At 53.8% G+C, this 16,515-nt stretch overlaps 1 protein-coding gene across 3 annotated transcripts in view; it reads left to right on the top strand.

Annotated features, from left to right (window-relative positions):
- Nucleotides 1-357: 357 nt before the first annotated feature.
- The window catches only part of EPHB2 (EPH receptor B2), a 219,534-nt gene continuing 203,376 nt past the window's right edge, over nt 358-16,515 (top strand). For 2 of the 3 annotated variants that reach the window (XM_027520893.1, XM_027520900.1), the window contains exon 1: nt 358-462. In XM_027520893.1, the coding sequence (XP_027376694.1) occupies nt 402-462 (61 nt within the window). In that variant the 5' untranslated portion in view covers nt 358-401. The remainder of the gene's footprint in view (nt 463-16,515) is intronic. The other variant, XM_027520909.1, reaches the window with a different exon arrangement.

Genomic DNA, 16,515 nt, shown 5'->3' with positions numbered 1-16,515 from the left:
CTGCGCGGGGGGAGCCCGGGGTCTCGGTGGCCGGGGCGCGGGGCGTCTCTGCGCTCCGGCGCGCGCGCGGCCCCCGGGTGACCCCCGCGGACGCCAGGGGCTGGGGGCTCCGGGCGCGCGCGCGGGCCGGTGGGGCTGCCGGGGCGCGCGCGGGGGCCCGCGGCCCGGCTGGGCTCCCCCCGCGCTCGCGGCTCAGGTGGGCCGCGCCCAGCGCTGGCGGAGCCCGGGTCCCCGTTCTGCCCGGGCTGGATGGCTCATTCTGCTGGCTGCGCGGTGGCGGCGGCTGTGTGTGCGCCGCGCCTCGCCGCTCCCCCCCGGCCCCCCGAGCCCGGGGCGCGCGCTCCCGCCCGGGCCGCCCGGGCCCCGCGGCGCCGCGGCCCGAGGCCCCGGGAAGCGCAGCCATGGCTCTGCGGAGGCTGGGGGCCGCGCTGCTGCTGTTGCCGCTGCTCGCCGCCGTGGAAGGTGAGCGGGCGGGCGGGCGGCCGGGCGATGGGGGCGGGGAGCGGCCGGGCACTGGCGGCCGCCGGCGCCCACCTCCGCCCCGCGGCCCCGCAAAGTTTGCCCCGGGGCTCGCGCCGGGCGCAGGTGGCCGCGGGTAGGTGTGTCCGGCCGCGCCGGGAGGCGCGGGCCCCGCGGGCGCCCGGGAGCGGCGGGCGCTGATTGACTGTGCCAGGAGGAGGCAAAGGGACCATCTTGCCGAGGCTTTGTAGCCAGCCCGGCGAGCGCCGCCCAGGGCCGAGGGGCTGCCCACGCACGCTCGCCGCCCCCGGCCCGGGCACCCCACTGCGCGCCGGCCTGGCCTTGCTCGGCACCGGGTGGAGGGGCGCCGGCCGGGGGCTGGGGAGGCCCGGAGAGCAGTCGGGGCTGGAAAGTTTGGCAGGGAGCGGAGGGAGGCAGGCACCGCGACTGGTCCGGGGTGGGGGTTCCCGGTTCGCGGCCCCGGGATGGGGTCGGAGCCCCGAAGAGGGGGGACTGGCAGAGTGGAAGTGAGCGCGGCAGCACCCCGCGCCGGTGCCTGCCCGTCGCCCGCGGCGTACAATGGGGTCCCCTCCTCTGGAGGACTGCGGGGGGGATGGGTCCGTGGGCATCTCTGGGCCGCGCGGGGTCTCCGGGCACCCCTGCCGGCCACCGCCCCGCTGGCGGCAGAGCTCAGCGTGGCTGCTGGAGCCCCGGGAACTCTCCAGCTGCCGCCAGGGCCGGACCAGATGCTCTTGCCATGTGTTGGCCTTGGCCAGGGTCGCTGGGCCCTCTCCCCCATGGCCTCGTGTGTCGGTCCCACCCGACCCCCAAGGAAACAGGGCGGCTGCCCAGTCTCCCGAACCAGCTTGCTCTGGAGGGAAAGTTAGTGGGGTCTGGGTGTGTCCCCCAGAAATGGCCAAGCCTGTGGGGCAAGAAATGAACGTGAATAATGGTTCTCATGTGTACTGCACTTTACAGTTTTCAACCCGCTTTACAGTTCATGAAGTACTTTGCACTATATGCAAAGTACTGTGGTTTACAACGTGCGGCACAGTTGACAAGGTGCTTGAAGCTTTACGAAGTGCTTTCCCACCCGCAATTTTGTTGGATTCCCCAAAATAAGCCTTCCAGGGAATCCAGATGGGTTAGAGTCTTTAACTTCCTTTTACTGGAAAGGCAAACCAAGGCCCAGAAAAGCCAGTGCTTCGCGCCTTGGCCCTTGGGTGATAAAAATAGAATGGGGGTCTGGAGTCTGGGAAGCTTGTGCTCTGTTCATTTTGGTGGGTCTTCCCGTCCCTAAACAGGCTACCTTCTCCAGGATTCTGCCACCTTAGGCCCGAGGGGTACCCTCATCTTGGGCCATTTGGGGGTGATGCGAAGCCCCTTTCCCTCTTGCAGCTCAAAAAACCCCAAAAAACCAAACCCAAAAATAACCCGATGGAACCAGGCATGGAGCCTGCAGACTCTGGGAAAGGATGGATGGGGGATCCCATGCGATAACTTTAGTTTCTGTCTCAGTAATGAGTGCTTTAGTGACCACAGTTCAGGGGGTGGAGGGGGTGTCCCTGGATGGCAGCCATAGTTTCTGGCACGGAAGCAGCTGTCCCAAGGCTCCCGGAGGGTTTGACGGCTGCCTGAGGTTTCCCAGCGTGGGGCCCCTGGGGCACCAGGGTGCCACGAGCCCTGGGTGTGCAGGGCAGCCCTGAGACCTGGCTGCTGGCGGGAGCTCCCTGGAATAGGGCTGAGGTACCACTTATTAGCTCTGGCTTTGGGGAAATGACTCATGCATTGGCCCGCTATACATTGGGATGTTTACAGTATTATGGGGAGCTTGGCATAAATATTGCTCTTTGGGTTGTAGTCAGCGGTGCTGGAGGGGAAGAAAATTGGCCCCTCTCGCGTTGGAAAAGGCCCTGGGTGTGTTTTTAATTACCGGGGTAGGGGGGGGTAGATGGAAGGGCCACGTCTATCCAGGCCTGGCCCTGGCGGGGGGCGGTCAGAATCTGGTGGGCTCTGGCCAGAGCGGACCCTGGGCCCTGGACACAGGGCTGATCAGCTGCTGACGTCCCAGGAGGGCGTGGCGGCGTGGGCTGCCACCTGGGGGCAGACTGGGAGGCGGGCTGCAGTGGGCATCCCGAACCTTGCTTCAGGCTCTTCCTTTCTCCCTGCATACTCTGGAGTCTAGTCCATTAGGCGTTAAGAAGGAGCTGGCCTAACGGAGGGGGAGATGGTGTGAGGTGGAGGTCAGAGGCCTGGCTTCTCACTTACTCGGGGACCACTAGACCAGCTCCCTGCCCTACAGGGAGCTCAGTTTCCCTGAGTCCAGAATGTTCGACCTAGCCTCCTAAGATTCACATGCACCCTCCTTGCCTTCCCTGAGCCTCAGTGTTCTCATCTGCCAAGTGAGGGTAATCATGCTGGTCCTGCCTGTCTCACAGGCATGTCTGTGAGATTCAGACCAGATAATGGATGGGAAGAAGTCACCTTGAAGATCTGCGTGGCCTCTGGGGGATGGAAGATGGGCAGTGCTGCTCGTGACACAACCCTGAAGAGACAGGAGCCTCCCGGGAGCAGGACAGACTGTGGAAGCAGACCTGAAGCCTGGGGTGATGAGGGAGCAGCCCTTGGGTCTCCTGGTACCCAGAGATGTGCAGCCGCCACTCCTGGCCCATCCCCCTCTTCCTACCCAGTAGTAACCATGCTGTCCTGAGCGTTAAGGTCTAGAAAATTCCCAGCCTTTGAGGGAGGAGACAGGATGTGTGTAGTTTCTGGGGGTGGGGAGGGCGGCACCAGTGGTAAAGAACCCGCCTGCCAATTCAGGAGACGTAAGAGATGCGGGTTCGATCCCTGGGTGGGGGAGGATCCCCTGGAGAAGGAAATGGCAACCCACTCCAGTATTCTTGCCCGGAGAATCCCACAGACAGAGGAGCCTGGTGGGCTATGGTTCTTAGGGTCGCAAAGAGTCAAACACGACTGAAGCGACTTAGCACACAGCATGGGGGCTAGGTTAGGATGGCAAGCTTAGTATCTCCCCAAACCGTGAGACCCCTCCCAAAAAGAAACCTAAGTCTGGAGCATCTGGATGCTTTGAGGGGATGGTAGTGCCCACGGGGTTGTGTCCAACAGGAGAAGAGATCATTGGTGGACCAGCTGCTAGTGAAAGTCGCTCAGTCGTGCCCGATTGTATAGTCCATGGAATTCTCCAGGCCAGAATATTGGAGTGGGTATCCTTTCCCTCCTCCAGGGGGTCTTCCCAACCCAGGGATCGAACCCAGGTCTCCCACATTGCAGGCGGATTCTTTACCAGCTGAGCCACCAGGGAGGCCTGGACCAGCCACTAGGTGGAATCCAAAAGTTGAAGTCTAGCGAAAATCCATCTCCTCTGCACATTTGTTCTTTTTTTTTTCCTGAAGATTTTTTAATATAGGCCACTTGTGAAGTCTTTATTGAATTGGTTGAGGTATTGCTTCCACTGTATCTTTTGGTTTTCTGGCCATAAGGCACGTGGGATCTCAGCTCTGCTCCCAGGGATCGAACTGGCACCACTTGCATTGGAAGGCAAAGTCTTAACCACTGGACTGCCAGTGAAGTCCCTGTACATTCATTCTTTTGGTTTCCAAATATTTATGGAGCGTGTTTTCTAGCTGGTGTGGTGCTGGGCCCTGGGGCGGGCAGGGAGACGGGACAAACTGACAGGGAAGCCGTTGGCAAGGTACTATGTGGTAAGTGTGTCCCGGGTCCTGCCAGGAGGCAGTCGTGCGCCACCTGCGGGAGCAGCAGCCATGTAGGATGGAAGCCAGTTACTTTGTCATTTATAGCTTTATTCTTTGCCTCATTTTCTTACTTCCTGTTCTCCCTGCCTCGAAACTTTCTCAGCCACCTGTCATATTAATGAACTGTGTTCCCAAAAAGCTAAGGAGGTTGAGTTTGGGACCGAGAGGAGGCAAAGTCTTGGCCTGGAAGAAGGAACAGCGTGTGTAAAGACCTGGAGACACGATGATTGGAGTGTGATTCTTGGGTGTATCTGAGGGAGACGGATGTTAACAGCAGCAAGGGGGGATTAGGCTGAGAAGTTTGGGCTTGATGCTTAGGGCACTGGGGAGCCACTGAAGTTTCTTGAGCCACAGGGGACTTGGCCAGATTTGTTTGTGGAAAGATCACTGGCTTCCAGTGTGTGGGAATCTTCAGATGGGCTACAACCTGTCCTGTACAGTAAAGAAAAGGCCAGCTTGTCTGTTCTCGGCTAGGCTGTGAGCTCCCTGAGGGAGCTCAGTTTTGTGTCCATGGTGGTAATAAAAAGAAAGTGAGGTCTCTCAGTCATGTCCAACTCTTTGCGACCCCATGGGCTGTAGCCCACCAGGCTCCTCTGTCCATGGAATTTTCCAGGCAAGAGTGGGTTGCCATTTCCTTCTCCAGGGGATCTTCCCAATCCAGAGATCAAACCCAGGTCTCCCGCATTGCAGGCAGATGCTTTACCATCTGAGCCACCAGGGAAGCCCAATAGTAGTAAAAAGATCTCTGTTCAAATGCTGCTCCCAGAGGCCTTCCCTGATTACCTCCTCTAACACAGACTCAGTTCAGACACGTTCTATCCCTCCTGTTTTGTCGTACTTCAGAATACCCACTGCCATCTGAAATGGTATCAAAGACTTGTTGCTTTCCTTGTTTAGTGTCCGTCTTGCCCACTAGACCGTAAACTCCAAGAGATGAGAGGGTTTTTCTAAATTTATTTTTTTTTAATTTAAAAATTTTAATTATTTTTTGGCTACACTAGACAGCCTACGGGATCTTTGTCTCCCCCACCGGGGATCAAACCCATGGCCCCCACAGTGGAAGCGTGAAGTCCTAACCTCTGGTCTGCCAGGGAAGTCCTGAGGTTTTTGTTTTCCCTGTTTGCTGCGGCAGCCGGGTGCCCTGAACTGAACCCAGTCACCCGGTGCCCTGAACTGAAAGGAACTAAGGAACGCTGAATGAATGAATGAGTGTGGAGTGAACAAACAAATGAATACATTATATTGTGCTATACAGTAAGTGTCGGGAGAATGATACAGAGACGAAGGAGGGAGTCCCTCTGGCCGGGGAGATGAAGGAAATCTTCCCAGAGGGAGAAGCAGAGGGCAGATGTGAGCAGAGATACAGAATGCAGGAAGATGTGTGGGGATAATAACGAGATCAGTTCAGCCAGAGCTGAGGATTCAAATGGACCGGCGGCAGCTCTGTGCCAAGCAAGTCCGCTCCTTACGGGGTCGAGGGAGACTGCCCGCCCCTTCCCCCCATGCACGTCTTGTACTGTCCCACCCCCAGCCCAGCCCTCTGCTGGGCCCACCTCTCGGGCATTACCTATCTAAGATCCAGCGACCTTCAGTGGGATTAATTTAGAATTGGTTTTCCTTTTATGTTTATTTCTCCTGCTCCTCATTTTTAAAGGAGGCTGCTTTCATGTATTCGTCTTAGCCAGGAAATCAGGGCTTAGATTTAAAGCCCGAATGCTGTAGAATTCAAAAGCAAGTTGACTTATTCATTTATTCCTCCATCCATCCATATGTTTTAAAAGACTCGCCAGGCACCCTCTTCATGTCAGGTGCTGGGTGGGGAGAAAGGATTCCAACTTCAGTGGGAAACAAGGGTGGCCAACTTCCAGGACCCTGTGGGGCAGAGAAAAGGCACGGCCTTTCTGGGCAATCAGACCTGGGTCCAAACCCCCCAGCCCTGCACACTGTGTGTGCCCTGGGCAAGGAGCTGGACTCCCATTTCCTGAGGGGTTCCTGGGGACACTCACACAAAGTGTCAGGCACACGACAGGGGAGGAAGAGGGGAAGGGATGGTTAGGGAGTTTGGGATGGACATGTACACGCTGCTTTGTTTAAAACAGATAACCGACTGACGAGGACCTACAGGGAGCTCTGTTCGATGTTACGTCACAGCCTGGATGGGAGGGGAGTTTGGGGGAGAATGGATACATGTATGTGTATGGCTGAGTCCCTTTGCTGTCCACCTGAAAGTATGACAACATTATTCATCGGCTGTACCCCAATATAAAATAGAGTCAAAAAAAAAAGAAGTGTCAGGTACTTGTCTGTGTAGAGGTTGTTCTCAGCCCCTCCAAAGTCCTTGTCCTTGGAGTGAATGCCTGTGATCGGTGATAGCTGTGTCCTAATTCACTTCCCCTCTTTCTGGCATTTAGACTGTTCAGTCCACAAACCAAACTTCAGTGTCTCCCCCAACCCAGCACACAGACTCCCAACTGCTCCCGCCTTGGGATGGCGACCCCCCAGTGTGAGCAGGCCCAGAGCCCCATCTCTGCCTCTTTCTTCAGGGCTCTGTCGGGGGAAAATACTTGCTTCTTACCATGGCAGGGAATTGGAAGAGGGGCTCTCAACTGGGGTCCACAGGCCTTAGTTATGGGACCCTGGGATCACCCTGAAATTATAATAGAATGTTGGCTGTGACCATAGATTTTCCTAGGAAGCGGGGTCTTAGCTTTCAGAAGATTCTCAAAACAGTTGTGAAAACACAGGCCCATACCCAGGCTCCCAGTGAGGGGGTTTGAATCCTTGGTTGGTCCTGAGACCCCACTGCCAGCTCCCTCTGCCCTGCCATGGCCCCAGACCCTCCCAGGGGGCGGGGGTTGTCCTTCCTAATGCCTTTGGCCGCCTCCACTTCATCAAGGTTCTGCATCAACCCCAAAGCCAGGGTGGGGGCAGGTTGCCCGGGCAGCTTGCCGGGGACTCCGCAAGGCCGAGGGTCACAGCTGGTCATCTTGGCCTGCCCAGAGCTTACCTATGAGCTTAGGGTGGAGGTTGGACCCCTGCAGGCAGAGAGATCCATAAAGGAAGGGGCTGAGCATAGAACTGGCCGGTGACAGGAGGCCTGGGCTGGACAAGGGAGGGGGTGCCCTGCTCCCTCTGAGGGTGGAGGGGTGAGACCAGGAGAGCCTCCAGGCAGTGGCAGACCCGGTCTGCACCTCTGACCAAAGCCCCATCCCATCCTGTGGCCTGGCCTGCTTGCCTGACTTTGCTGGAGATTTGATAGATCCAGCTGGAGCCCAGGGATCAGTAACTTTTAACTCTCTTCCCAGGTCTTTCCGTTGGGCAGGTGGGGACTCCTGGGAAAGAGGAAGAGAAACCTCAGCAGGAAACTGGAAAAGGCCAAAACGAAGTGAAGTCAGTCTGAGTTAGTGCCCACCAGCCCAGGCCGCCGGCCTGCTGGTGAACGGAAGGAGACTTGGTAGGGGGAGGGCAGGGCAGGGCAGGGCAGAATGTTTGCACACCTCTCAGGGATGGGGTGGGCCATTGATCTGACAGCACCTGGAAGCTTCCTGATTGGGATCAACTGTCTGATAAGGCTGCCTTGAAAGCATTTTAGGGTTTTAGGGCCTTTTAAAGCAGGTGCCTTCCGGATGGTGGAGAGGAGACACCTGTCTCCCAAGTGCCTCTGTATCACCTGCAGCGAGGGGCTTGCTTAGACCACCTTAGCCTGGGCCGTGCTCAGTGAGCTTCCTGGAGCTATCTGGAGCCCTGCCGAAGCCCCCTCAGGATAGGGGTATCCTCAGGGAAGAGACCTTGTCTGCTCTGTGCCCTTGAGCAAGCGGTGTGCTGTCTGAGCCTCAGTTTGCTGATCCGTAAACTGGGGATACTGCCTGTCGGAGGCTCGTAGTGAGGGTTAAATGAGGTCCCGTATACAGCGGCCAGCAGAGCAGCCTGGTCTGCGGCCCTGCCGGTGTTTATCCGTTGTCAGGACTGTGAAATGTCCACACCCTTGTTCCCCGCCAGACTACTTGCTCCTGTCTTTGAAATCCCAGAGCCCTTTGGCCAAACCCTGACCACTGTCTTGTTCCGTAAACAGCACAGCCTAGGGGTCACAAGGATGTCTGGAGTCAGGCTGCCTGTGTGTCCTCTGGTCGGTTATTTAACCTCTCTGAGCCCTGCTTCCCTCACTTCTTTTTTTTTTTTTAAGGCCACTTTCTATTTATTAAATAAATGCCTACCAAGCTCCATGTGTTTCACATACAGATATATCATTCAGTCCTCATGACTGCCCTGTGAGGTAGATCTTTTTGTCCCCATTTCACTGGAGCTTAGGTTATCTGCCCAAGCCCCCTCCCTTCTCAAGTAGTGAAGGATTTGATGTTGGGACTTCTGGAGTCCACTTGTCCCCTCTAGTTGAATTTAGGTGAGCTCTCAGAGAATATGTGTTTTCTTTTTTTTTTTTTTTTTTGTTTAGTATAAATTTATTTATTTTAATTGGAGGCTAATTACTTTATAATATTGTGTTGGTTTTGCCATACATCAACATGAATCTGCCACGGGTGTACATCCTGAACCCCCCTCCCACCTCCCTCCCCATCCCATCCCTCTGGATCATCCCAGTGCACCAGCCCTGAGCATCCTGTATCATGCATGGAACCTGGACTGGTGACTCATTTCATATATGAAATTATACATGTTTCAATGCCATTCTCCCAAATCATCCCACCCTCGCCCTCTCCCACGGAATCCAAAAGACTGTTCTATACATCTGTGTCTCTTTTGCTGTCTCACATACAGGGTTATCATTACCATCTTTCTAAATTCCATATATATGCGTTAGTATACTGTATTGGTGTTTTTCTTTCTGGCCTACTTCACGCTGTATAATAGGCTCCAGTTTCATCCACCTCATTAGAACTGATTCAAATGTATTCTTTTTAATGGCTGAGTAATACTCCATTGTGTATATGTACCACAGCTTTCTTGTTCATTTGTCTGCCGATGGACATCTAGGTTGCTTCCATGTCCTGGTTATTAGTTCCTGAGGTGGCTATGATGCATGAATGGGTTAGTCCATGAAAGATGAATCTGCATTTGTAACTGAATGTGTATCTTGCATGTGATGAGTGCACAGTAATATTAACTGTGGCTGTTATTTCTCAAAACCAGTGGGAAACTGCATTCAGAGTAGGGGGATGTGGGTGCCGTTTTACTCGAGGACTCTGTCTGCAGCTCTCCCCCCATCCCTCTTCACTTCACCCCAGGAAAAAGCCAAAGATACAGAGTTGAGTTCTATCTGACTCTTGCTGAGTAGTTGAGAGCTCCCTCCAGCCTGCCTCTTTGCTTCCCATGCAGGTTTTGCACAAGAGCCCATCCCCCCTCCAAGTCAGCCTCCCTTAACCCCAGGAAAGGGACAGGATCTTCTATCGCTGCGACTTCATTCTTGACCCTTGGCCTCCCAGCCACCAACTTCCATGAAAAAGTGAAAATGTTAGTTGCTCAGTCGTGTCCAACTCTTTGCAACCCATGAACTGTAGCCCGCCAGGCTCCTCTGTCCATAGCATTCTCCAGGCCAAGAATATTGGGGTGGGTTGCCATTCCCTTCTCCAGGGGATCTTCCCAACCCAGGGATTGAACCTGCATTGCAAGAATCTGCATTGCAGGCAGATTCTTTACTACCTTGAACTACCAGGGAATTCACACCAACGTCCATACATGATAATAAAAATAGCCAGATGCTCTGCTTAAAGACATTGTATTGGGTTGGCCAAAAAGTTTGTTTGGGTTTTCCATTAACAGGTTATGGAAAAACCCAAATGCACTTTTTGGCCAACCCCATATACGTCATCTCACACAACCACCTTAACAGCTGCCCTGGTGGTGTTATTATTGTGCCCATTTTACAGATGTGGAAACTGAAACTCAGAAAGCAACTAGCCCAAGGAGGGAGCAGGAGGCAGGGATTCGAACCCAGGTCTGGAGGACGTTGAAGCTCCTGCTCTGCACCACCGCCTTCCAGCAGCCTCTGGAATGTACCTCTCAGCTCAGAGAAAAGGCTTGGCTCTGACGAGGGTCTCCAAGGCAGCCATCCAGCCTCTGACTCCATCAACATCCTGAGATAATGCAAGTGGGAGGGTTCTGGAACTCACAAACCTGCCATAAAAAAGCAATCGCTGTCATAATGGTCAGAATAATGTTGTTCTAACTTAGACAAATCGGGTGTTAACTCATTACATTGTGAGGGGTGCCTCCACAGAGAACAGAGGCTGTGGAACAGTCACAGGGCCATTTGTAGCTGGTGTTTCTAAACCCATTAGCTCATTGGGTTTTCACAGCAACCCTATGAGTGGGCAGGAACCATGGGGCCCATTTTAGAGATGAGGAAACTGAGACCTGGGGGAATAAGGCGACTTGTTGGAGGGCAGTGGCCAGACCATGCGTGAAGCCCAAGGCGGGTCTCAATGGCTCAGAGATCCTCAATTCAATTTGAATTCCTAGCCAACATTTAAAAATCAGGAGAGTTTACAGAGAAATCCTGTTTCTGGCTTTGTAAGAAGTCAGACAATCTGGCTTCTCTAGGCCCACATTCCCACATGGCCACAGTTGGCTGGAGCCAAATAGTGACTGCCTCTTCAGACAAGCACGTGAACGTGGGCTGGGGGGGCGGGGAGCTCTCCATCGGCTTGCGTCACACATTTGTGTTACTTGCCTGGGTCCTGCAGGGTTCAAGTTTGCCTTCTAGATCCGCCCCGCATCTCCTGTTGGTGGTGGTGGTGTTTAGCCTCTAGTCTCTCTTGCGATCAGGAGTAAATTGCTTCTCCTCCCCAGGCTTTGGCTACCTCTTCTCTCAAATGAGGGGGTAGGGCTCAGTGGTTTCGGAGGCTCCTTCCAGCTCTGGGATTGCATGCCCGGTGGCAGGCTCCAGGCAAGGGGGGGAGAGCTAGACAGAGGCCAGGGCTCTGCCCCCAGGACGTGTATCAGTTATCCATTGCTGCCTAATAAGCCACCCCAAAACGTACTGTCTCAATACAACAGTGATGTATTATTCTTCCTGATTCAGTGGAGTGGCCGGGTGCAGCTGGGCATTTATTCTGCTCCATGTGGTGTCAGCTTGGATCACTCTTGAGCTTGCACTCAGCTGGGCTGTGCTGGAAGGTCTCCCGTGGCCTCTCCTGCATCTCTGAGGCCCTGGTAGGGAGGGTGGGAAGGCCCCCCTGCCTCGCCCCCTCCCCGTTCAAGATTGCTCACCCGTCACTAGTCTAGACCGAGCTTTCCACAGCGGCTAGCTCCCAAGAGGGTAAAGAGGAAACCGGAAGACTCCTTGAGGCCTGGACTGTGATGTCACAAAACATCACCCCTGCAGTCGGAGCAAGTCACAGAGCCATCTCAGATGCATCCCAGGCCTCCTCATCCAGTTCAGAGACTGGGGGGATATACGCTGGGCTCAGTTTTCTGTTCAGTCTTTCAAAGGAAGCACCGTGTGCTGCGAACGGTCTAATACACAGCATTCGCCTGTGTGTTGCCCCTGGTCCTCAGCGTGTCTTTGGAGGTGATGCTCGGCCCCCAAACACCCACTTCACCGTGTACACACATCTCGTGTTCCGGGCCGACCTGTGGTCCAAACGTAGCTTCAGCAACCCCCTCCCTCCCTCTTTTTTTTTGGCCTCACTGGTCTTTGTTGCGGTGTGTGAGCTTTTCTCTAGCTGTGGTGTCCGGGCTCCCTAGTTAAGGTGCACACACTCTCTAGTTGCGATGCACACGTCCTTTGGCTGTAACGTGCAGGCTCTCTAGTTGACGGCATGCAGGTTCTCTAGTTGTGATGTGCCGTCTGTTTGCAGTGTGTGGACTTAGTTGCCTGGTGGCATGTGGGATCTTAATTCCCTGAGCAGCAATCGAACCTGCATCCCTTGCATTTGAAGGCAGATCCTTAACCACTGGACCCACCAGGGAAGTCCCTCAGCCCCTTAATGGGAGGCGGCTTTCTGTTTAGTGACAGCAGGTATAGGCCGGTAACCACACTGAGGGACAGTCCACCCCAGGGAGTTTCTAGTCCCGCACAGGGTGTGGGTAACAGGGAGCCAGAAACCTCTTGCCCTGCCTGCTCTCCGTCCTGTCCCACCGCTGCACTGACTTCCTGTGCTGTCCACTGCCCCGGAGAGAACAGCGACCCTCCACTTCACCATGTCCCCTGCCCAGCACGAGGCCTGGCTCATGATATGCACTGAATAGATGTTTGAGCCATAAAGTGAAAGTGAAAGTCGCTCAGTTGTGTTCAGCTCTTTGCAACTCCGTGGACTACACAATCCATGGAATTCTCCAGGCCTAGGGATACTGATACTGCAGTGGGTAGCCTTTCCCTTCTCCAGGGGACTTTTCCCAAACCAGGGGTAGAATCCAGGTCTTCCGCATTGTAGGTGGATTCTTTACCAGCTGAGCCACAAGGGGAGCCATGGTAGCCCAAGTCATAGCTATTCAGGATCAGGCGTGAGAAGGAGGCCCTGGGCTGGTAGGAATGAGTTTGGAGGATGGGGCTAAGAAACCCTTGTGGCCTGGGGCAGGTCACTTCACCCCTCTGGGCCTCAGTTTTCTCATCAGTAAATAGGGGATCATGATTTAACCACCTCAGAAGGCCATGTCAAGGAGCATCTGTGTTCTTCATTCAACTATAAAAGAACATGTAAACTAAGATCCTAGAAGCTGTGCAGTCCAGAGAAAAAAAGAAATCCTTTGACACAATGCTATAAGTCAACTCTACTTAAATAACACTTTATAAAGTGAAAAAACAAACAAAAGAACCTGTAATGAGGTGACTGTGGTCTGTCACCCCCGCCCTGGCTGGGGGCCACCATAGGAGCGGGGAAGCGCTGGAGAAAACTGAAATGTCTGAAGGCATTGGTTGGCCAGTTGCTGTCAGACCTAAGTTGGGACTACAGGTCGGCACAGGGAGATATGTGCACGTGGTGAAGTGTTGAAGACCATAAGCAACACATAAGCGAGTTTTACTGTCAAACAGTTAAGCAGGAAATGGGGTTGCTGACTGAATAGGAATCAAGCCTACACAGATAATACAGACACAGTCCTTCTGATACACCGTAGTCTCTCTTTTATTTTTAGAAAAAGCTAAAAATGTGTTTGGGTATGTCTCTTGTTTGCACAAGGGAAGCGGAATTATTATTTGGGGCTTTAGTTTTGTTACTCAACGCCTAAGTCTTAGTCTTTTAATAAGTGAGTTAATGCTGCTCATGTTTATTGATGTAATGGATGTGTTGGGTCTCAACTCTGTTGTGATATTTTTTGGGGTTGGCCAGACGAACTTTTTGGCTGACCCAGTGTGATGATATGTACTTTATTTGCTGTGCTTCTTTTTCTATAAGATGTGCATTCTTTACTCTGGTTTATTTAAATGTGCTTGGTATTTAGGAAGGTTCATGGTTTTGTTCCGGTGGTCACCTTTGTACTTATGCCTTCTTCCACAGTATCTAATATGCTGTTATAGCATCCAGTGTATTGTTTCTAGAATTTCCATTTATGTCTTTTTTATATAGCCCTTGTCTCTACTGACAGAGAAGGCAATGGCACCCAACTCCAGTACTCTTGCCTGGAAAATCCCATAGACAGAGGGGCCTGGTAGGCTGCAGTCCATGGGGTCGCTAAGAGTCGGGCACAACTGAGCAACTTCCCTTTCCCTTTCCCTTGTCTCTACTGAGCAGATTCAGTCTTTTCCTTCTTGAACTTATTAAACAGAGTTATAGTAAAATAAATTAACAACCAACCAAATCCTAAGAGTCCTGGCCAGAGACCCTAGACTCTTGAGTTGGCCAGGTTGTTAATGGATATTTGACAGACAGCAGTGTGCCCAGGAGGGTACATATCTTGTCTAAAGAAAGCAAGTGGGACTTCCCTAGTGGTCCAGTGGTTCGGATTCCACACTGCCACTGTATGGACATTGGTTCAATCCCTGGTCAGGGAACTAAGACCCTGCGTGCCACATGGCACAGCCAAAAACATAATAATAATAACATAAAGAAGGCAGGTGCTACCCACTCTTGACCATCTTGCTGTGCGGGGATTGGGGCTCAGTTTTGCCAGAACTTCTGGTTTGCAAAGTTCTGACATTTATGGAAAAACTTGTTGTTAAATGTTTGCTCAACTCTAAAATACAGTCCTGGCCAATCTAAGTCATATTTGTTGGCTGAATTGGGCTCAGGAGCTGGCAGTTTCAAGCTGAGGTGTTTTGGACAGAGAAATAGCAAGGGCATTGTTACCTTCATTTGACTGATGAAGAAGTTGAGGTTCAGGGGGCTGTAGTGACGTACCCAAGGCTACACAGCTGGGAGCCACAGGCCTCCCCGGTGGCGCAGTGGTAAAGAATCCGCCTGCCACAGCAGGAGATGCGAAAGACGCAGTTCTGGTCCCTGGTTCGGGAAGATCCCCTGGAGGAAGAAATGGCAACCCACTCCAGTATTCTTGCCTGGAGAATCCCATGGACAGAGGAGCCTGGCGGGCTACAGTCCCATAGGGTTGCAAAGAGTCAGATATGACTCAGCATGCACACACGCGCGTGCACACACACACACACACACACACACACACCGCTGGTAAGCAGTGACATTGTCAGAAGTGCCTCTTAATCTTAAACTGGAGAGTCTTCCTGGAACTTCCCTCCATGGCTTCTGTTTCCTGCCTTCCAGGACAATCCAGGAGCAGAAGCTCCTTCTGGCAGGCATCTACGCTATTTAAAGGCAGAGAGCATGTCTTCCTTCCATTTTCTTCTTCGTGGGCAGAGTTGATGCAATGGGAGGTGTGTGTTCTTGAAGTAGAACCTCTGGCTCTAAAACTTACAAACAGCCTGACCTTGGCCCTTTTAGAAAAATTTAATTATATTTGGCCATGCTGGGTCTTTGTTGTAGTGTGGGGCTCTCTCTAGCTGCACTTCGATTTGCGGTGGCTTCTCTCGCGGTGGATCACGGACTCTAGGCGTGCGGGCTTCCTTAGTTGCGGCCCACAGGCTCTAGAGTGCGTGGGCTTTGTTGCCCCATGGCAGGTAGAATCTGAGTTCCTGGAACAGGGATTGAACCCACGTCCCCTCCAGTGGCAGGCGGATTCTTAACCACTGGACCTCCAGGCAAATCCCAGGCCTCGGCCCCTTTTAACTTAGTTACCTCTTTGAGCCTCAGTTTCTTCCGTGGTAAACTGGAGTTAGGAAAGTTTCACAGAAGGCGACTTCCACGATGCTTGTCGAGGAACAGCCAGGCGGAGAAGTGGCAAGGCAGGCAGGCATTCCGGGCAAACAGCAGGACAGCATCTGCAGAGATCCGAAGGGGAGGCCCCGGAGCGCGTGGTGTCTTTGGGAGCTGGAAAGAGGCCTGTGCGGCTGAGAACCCGGCACGCCAAGCACCGGGGCGGGGTGCAAGCTGCCTGGGCCCAGCAGGCAGAGAGCGTGGGGTCAGCACTCCCATTATGGCGACGACATATGTCCACAGCACCAACTTGTCACTTGGCCTGAGTCCATGGGAAGCCGGAAGGACAAAAAGCATCTGAACGTGTAAGTGGGGAGAAAGCGGCTTAGCGCACAGTGGGATGCGTCCCGCCTGAATGGGGGCTTCTCCGCCTCTCGCGGGGAGGCAGAGCCTGGGAACAGCCCCGGCCAGAGCCTGCGGGGCCTTTCTGGAACCCACGAAAGGCCATGTGGCCCAGGGAGTCTGTTCGAGTCAGGGCCCCAGGGCGGGATGTCTTCGTGAGCCTGTCCCCGTCAGTGTCAGCTGTCACTCCCCACAGCTTCAAATGGCAACTCCTGCCGCTCTCAGGAGAACAGTCAGACGCGCTCCCTAGATACCAAGGAGGCCCTGATGCTGGGTGTTCCGGGGCCGCCCCGGAGCTCAGCCCCACACCAGCAAAGCACAGGGCTCCTTCTGAATGGCCTCTGCTGGAGTTGAATGGGTTCCGATGAGGCCCGGCCCCTTTTGGCCTGGGTCCAGGGACACAGGCGAGTCAGGAGATGCTGGGGCAAGATCCTGGACTCTGGAGATAGTCAGGCTGTCCACATCCTGGCTCCTCCACTCACTAGCTGTGTCACCTTGGGTAGGTCATTTCCTGCTCAGCCTTGGCTTCTTATCTGGAAACTGAGGATAATATCACCTACTACATCATGTTGTTTCAGAAATTTAAAAACAAAAACAGGTGTTTTTGAAAAGCAAGTGTTTACCCAACCTCTCAGCCTCAGTTTCTCAGCAGTTCAATGATTGATAATAATAGCAATAATTAAAACAGTGTTCAGTCGTGTCTGACTCTTTGCAGCCCCATGGGC

This window comes from Bos indicus x Bos taurus, chromosome 2, assembly GCF_003369695.1.
Source record: "Bos indicus x Bos taurus breed Angus x Brahman F1 hybrid chromosome 2, Bos_hybrid_MaternalHap_v2.0, whole genome shotgun sequence".
NCBI lineage: Eukaryota > Metazoa > Chordata > Mammalia > Artiodactyla > Bovidae > Bos > Bos indicus x Bos taurus.
The sequence above is the reverse complement of the archived record's forward strand: the minus strand, read 5'-3'. Positions and strand labels throughout refer to the sequence as shown.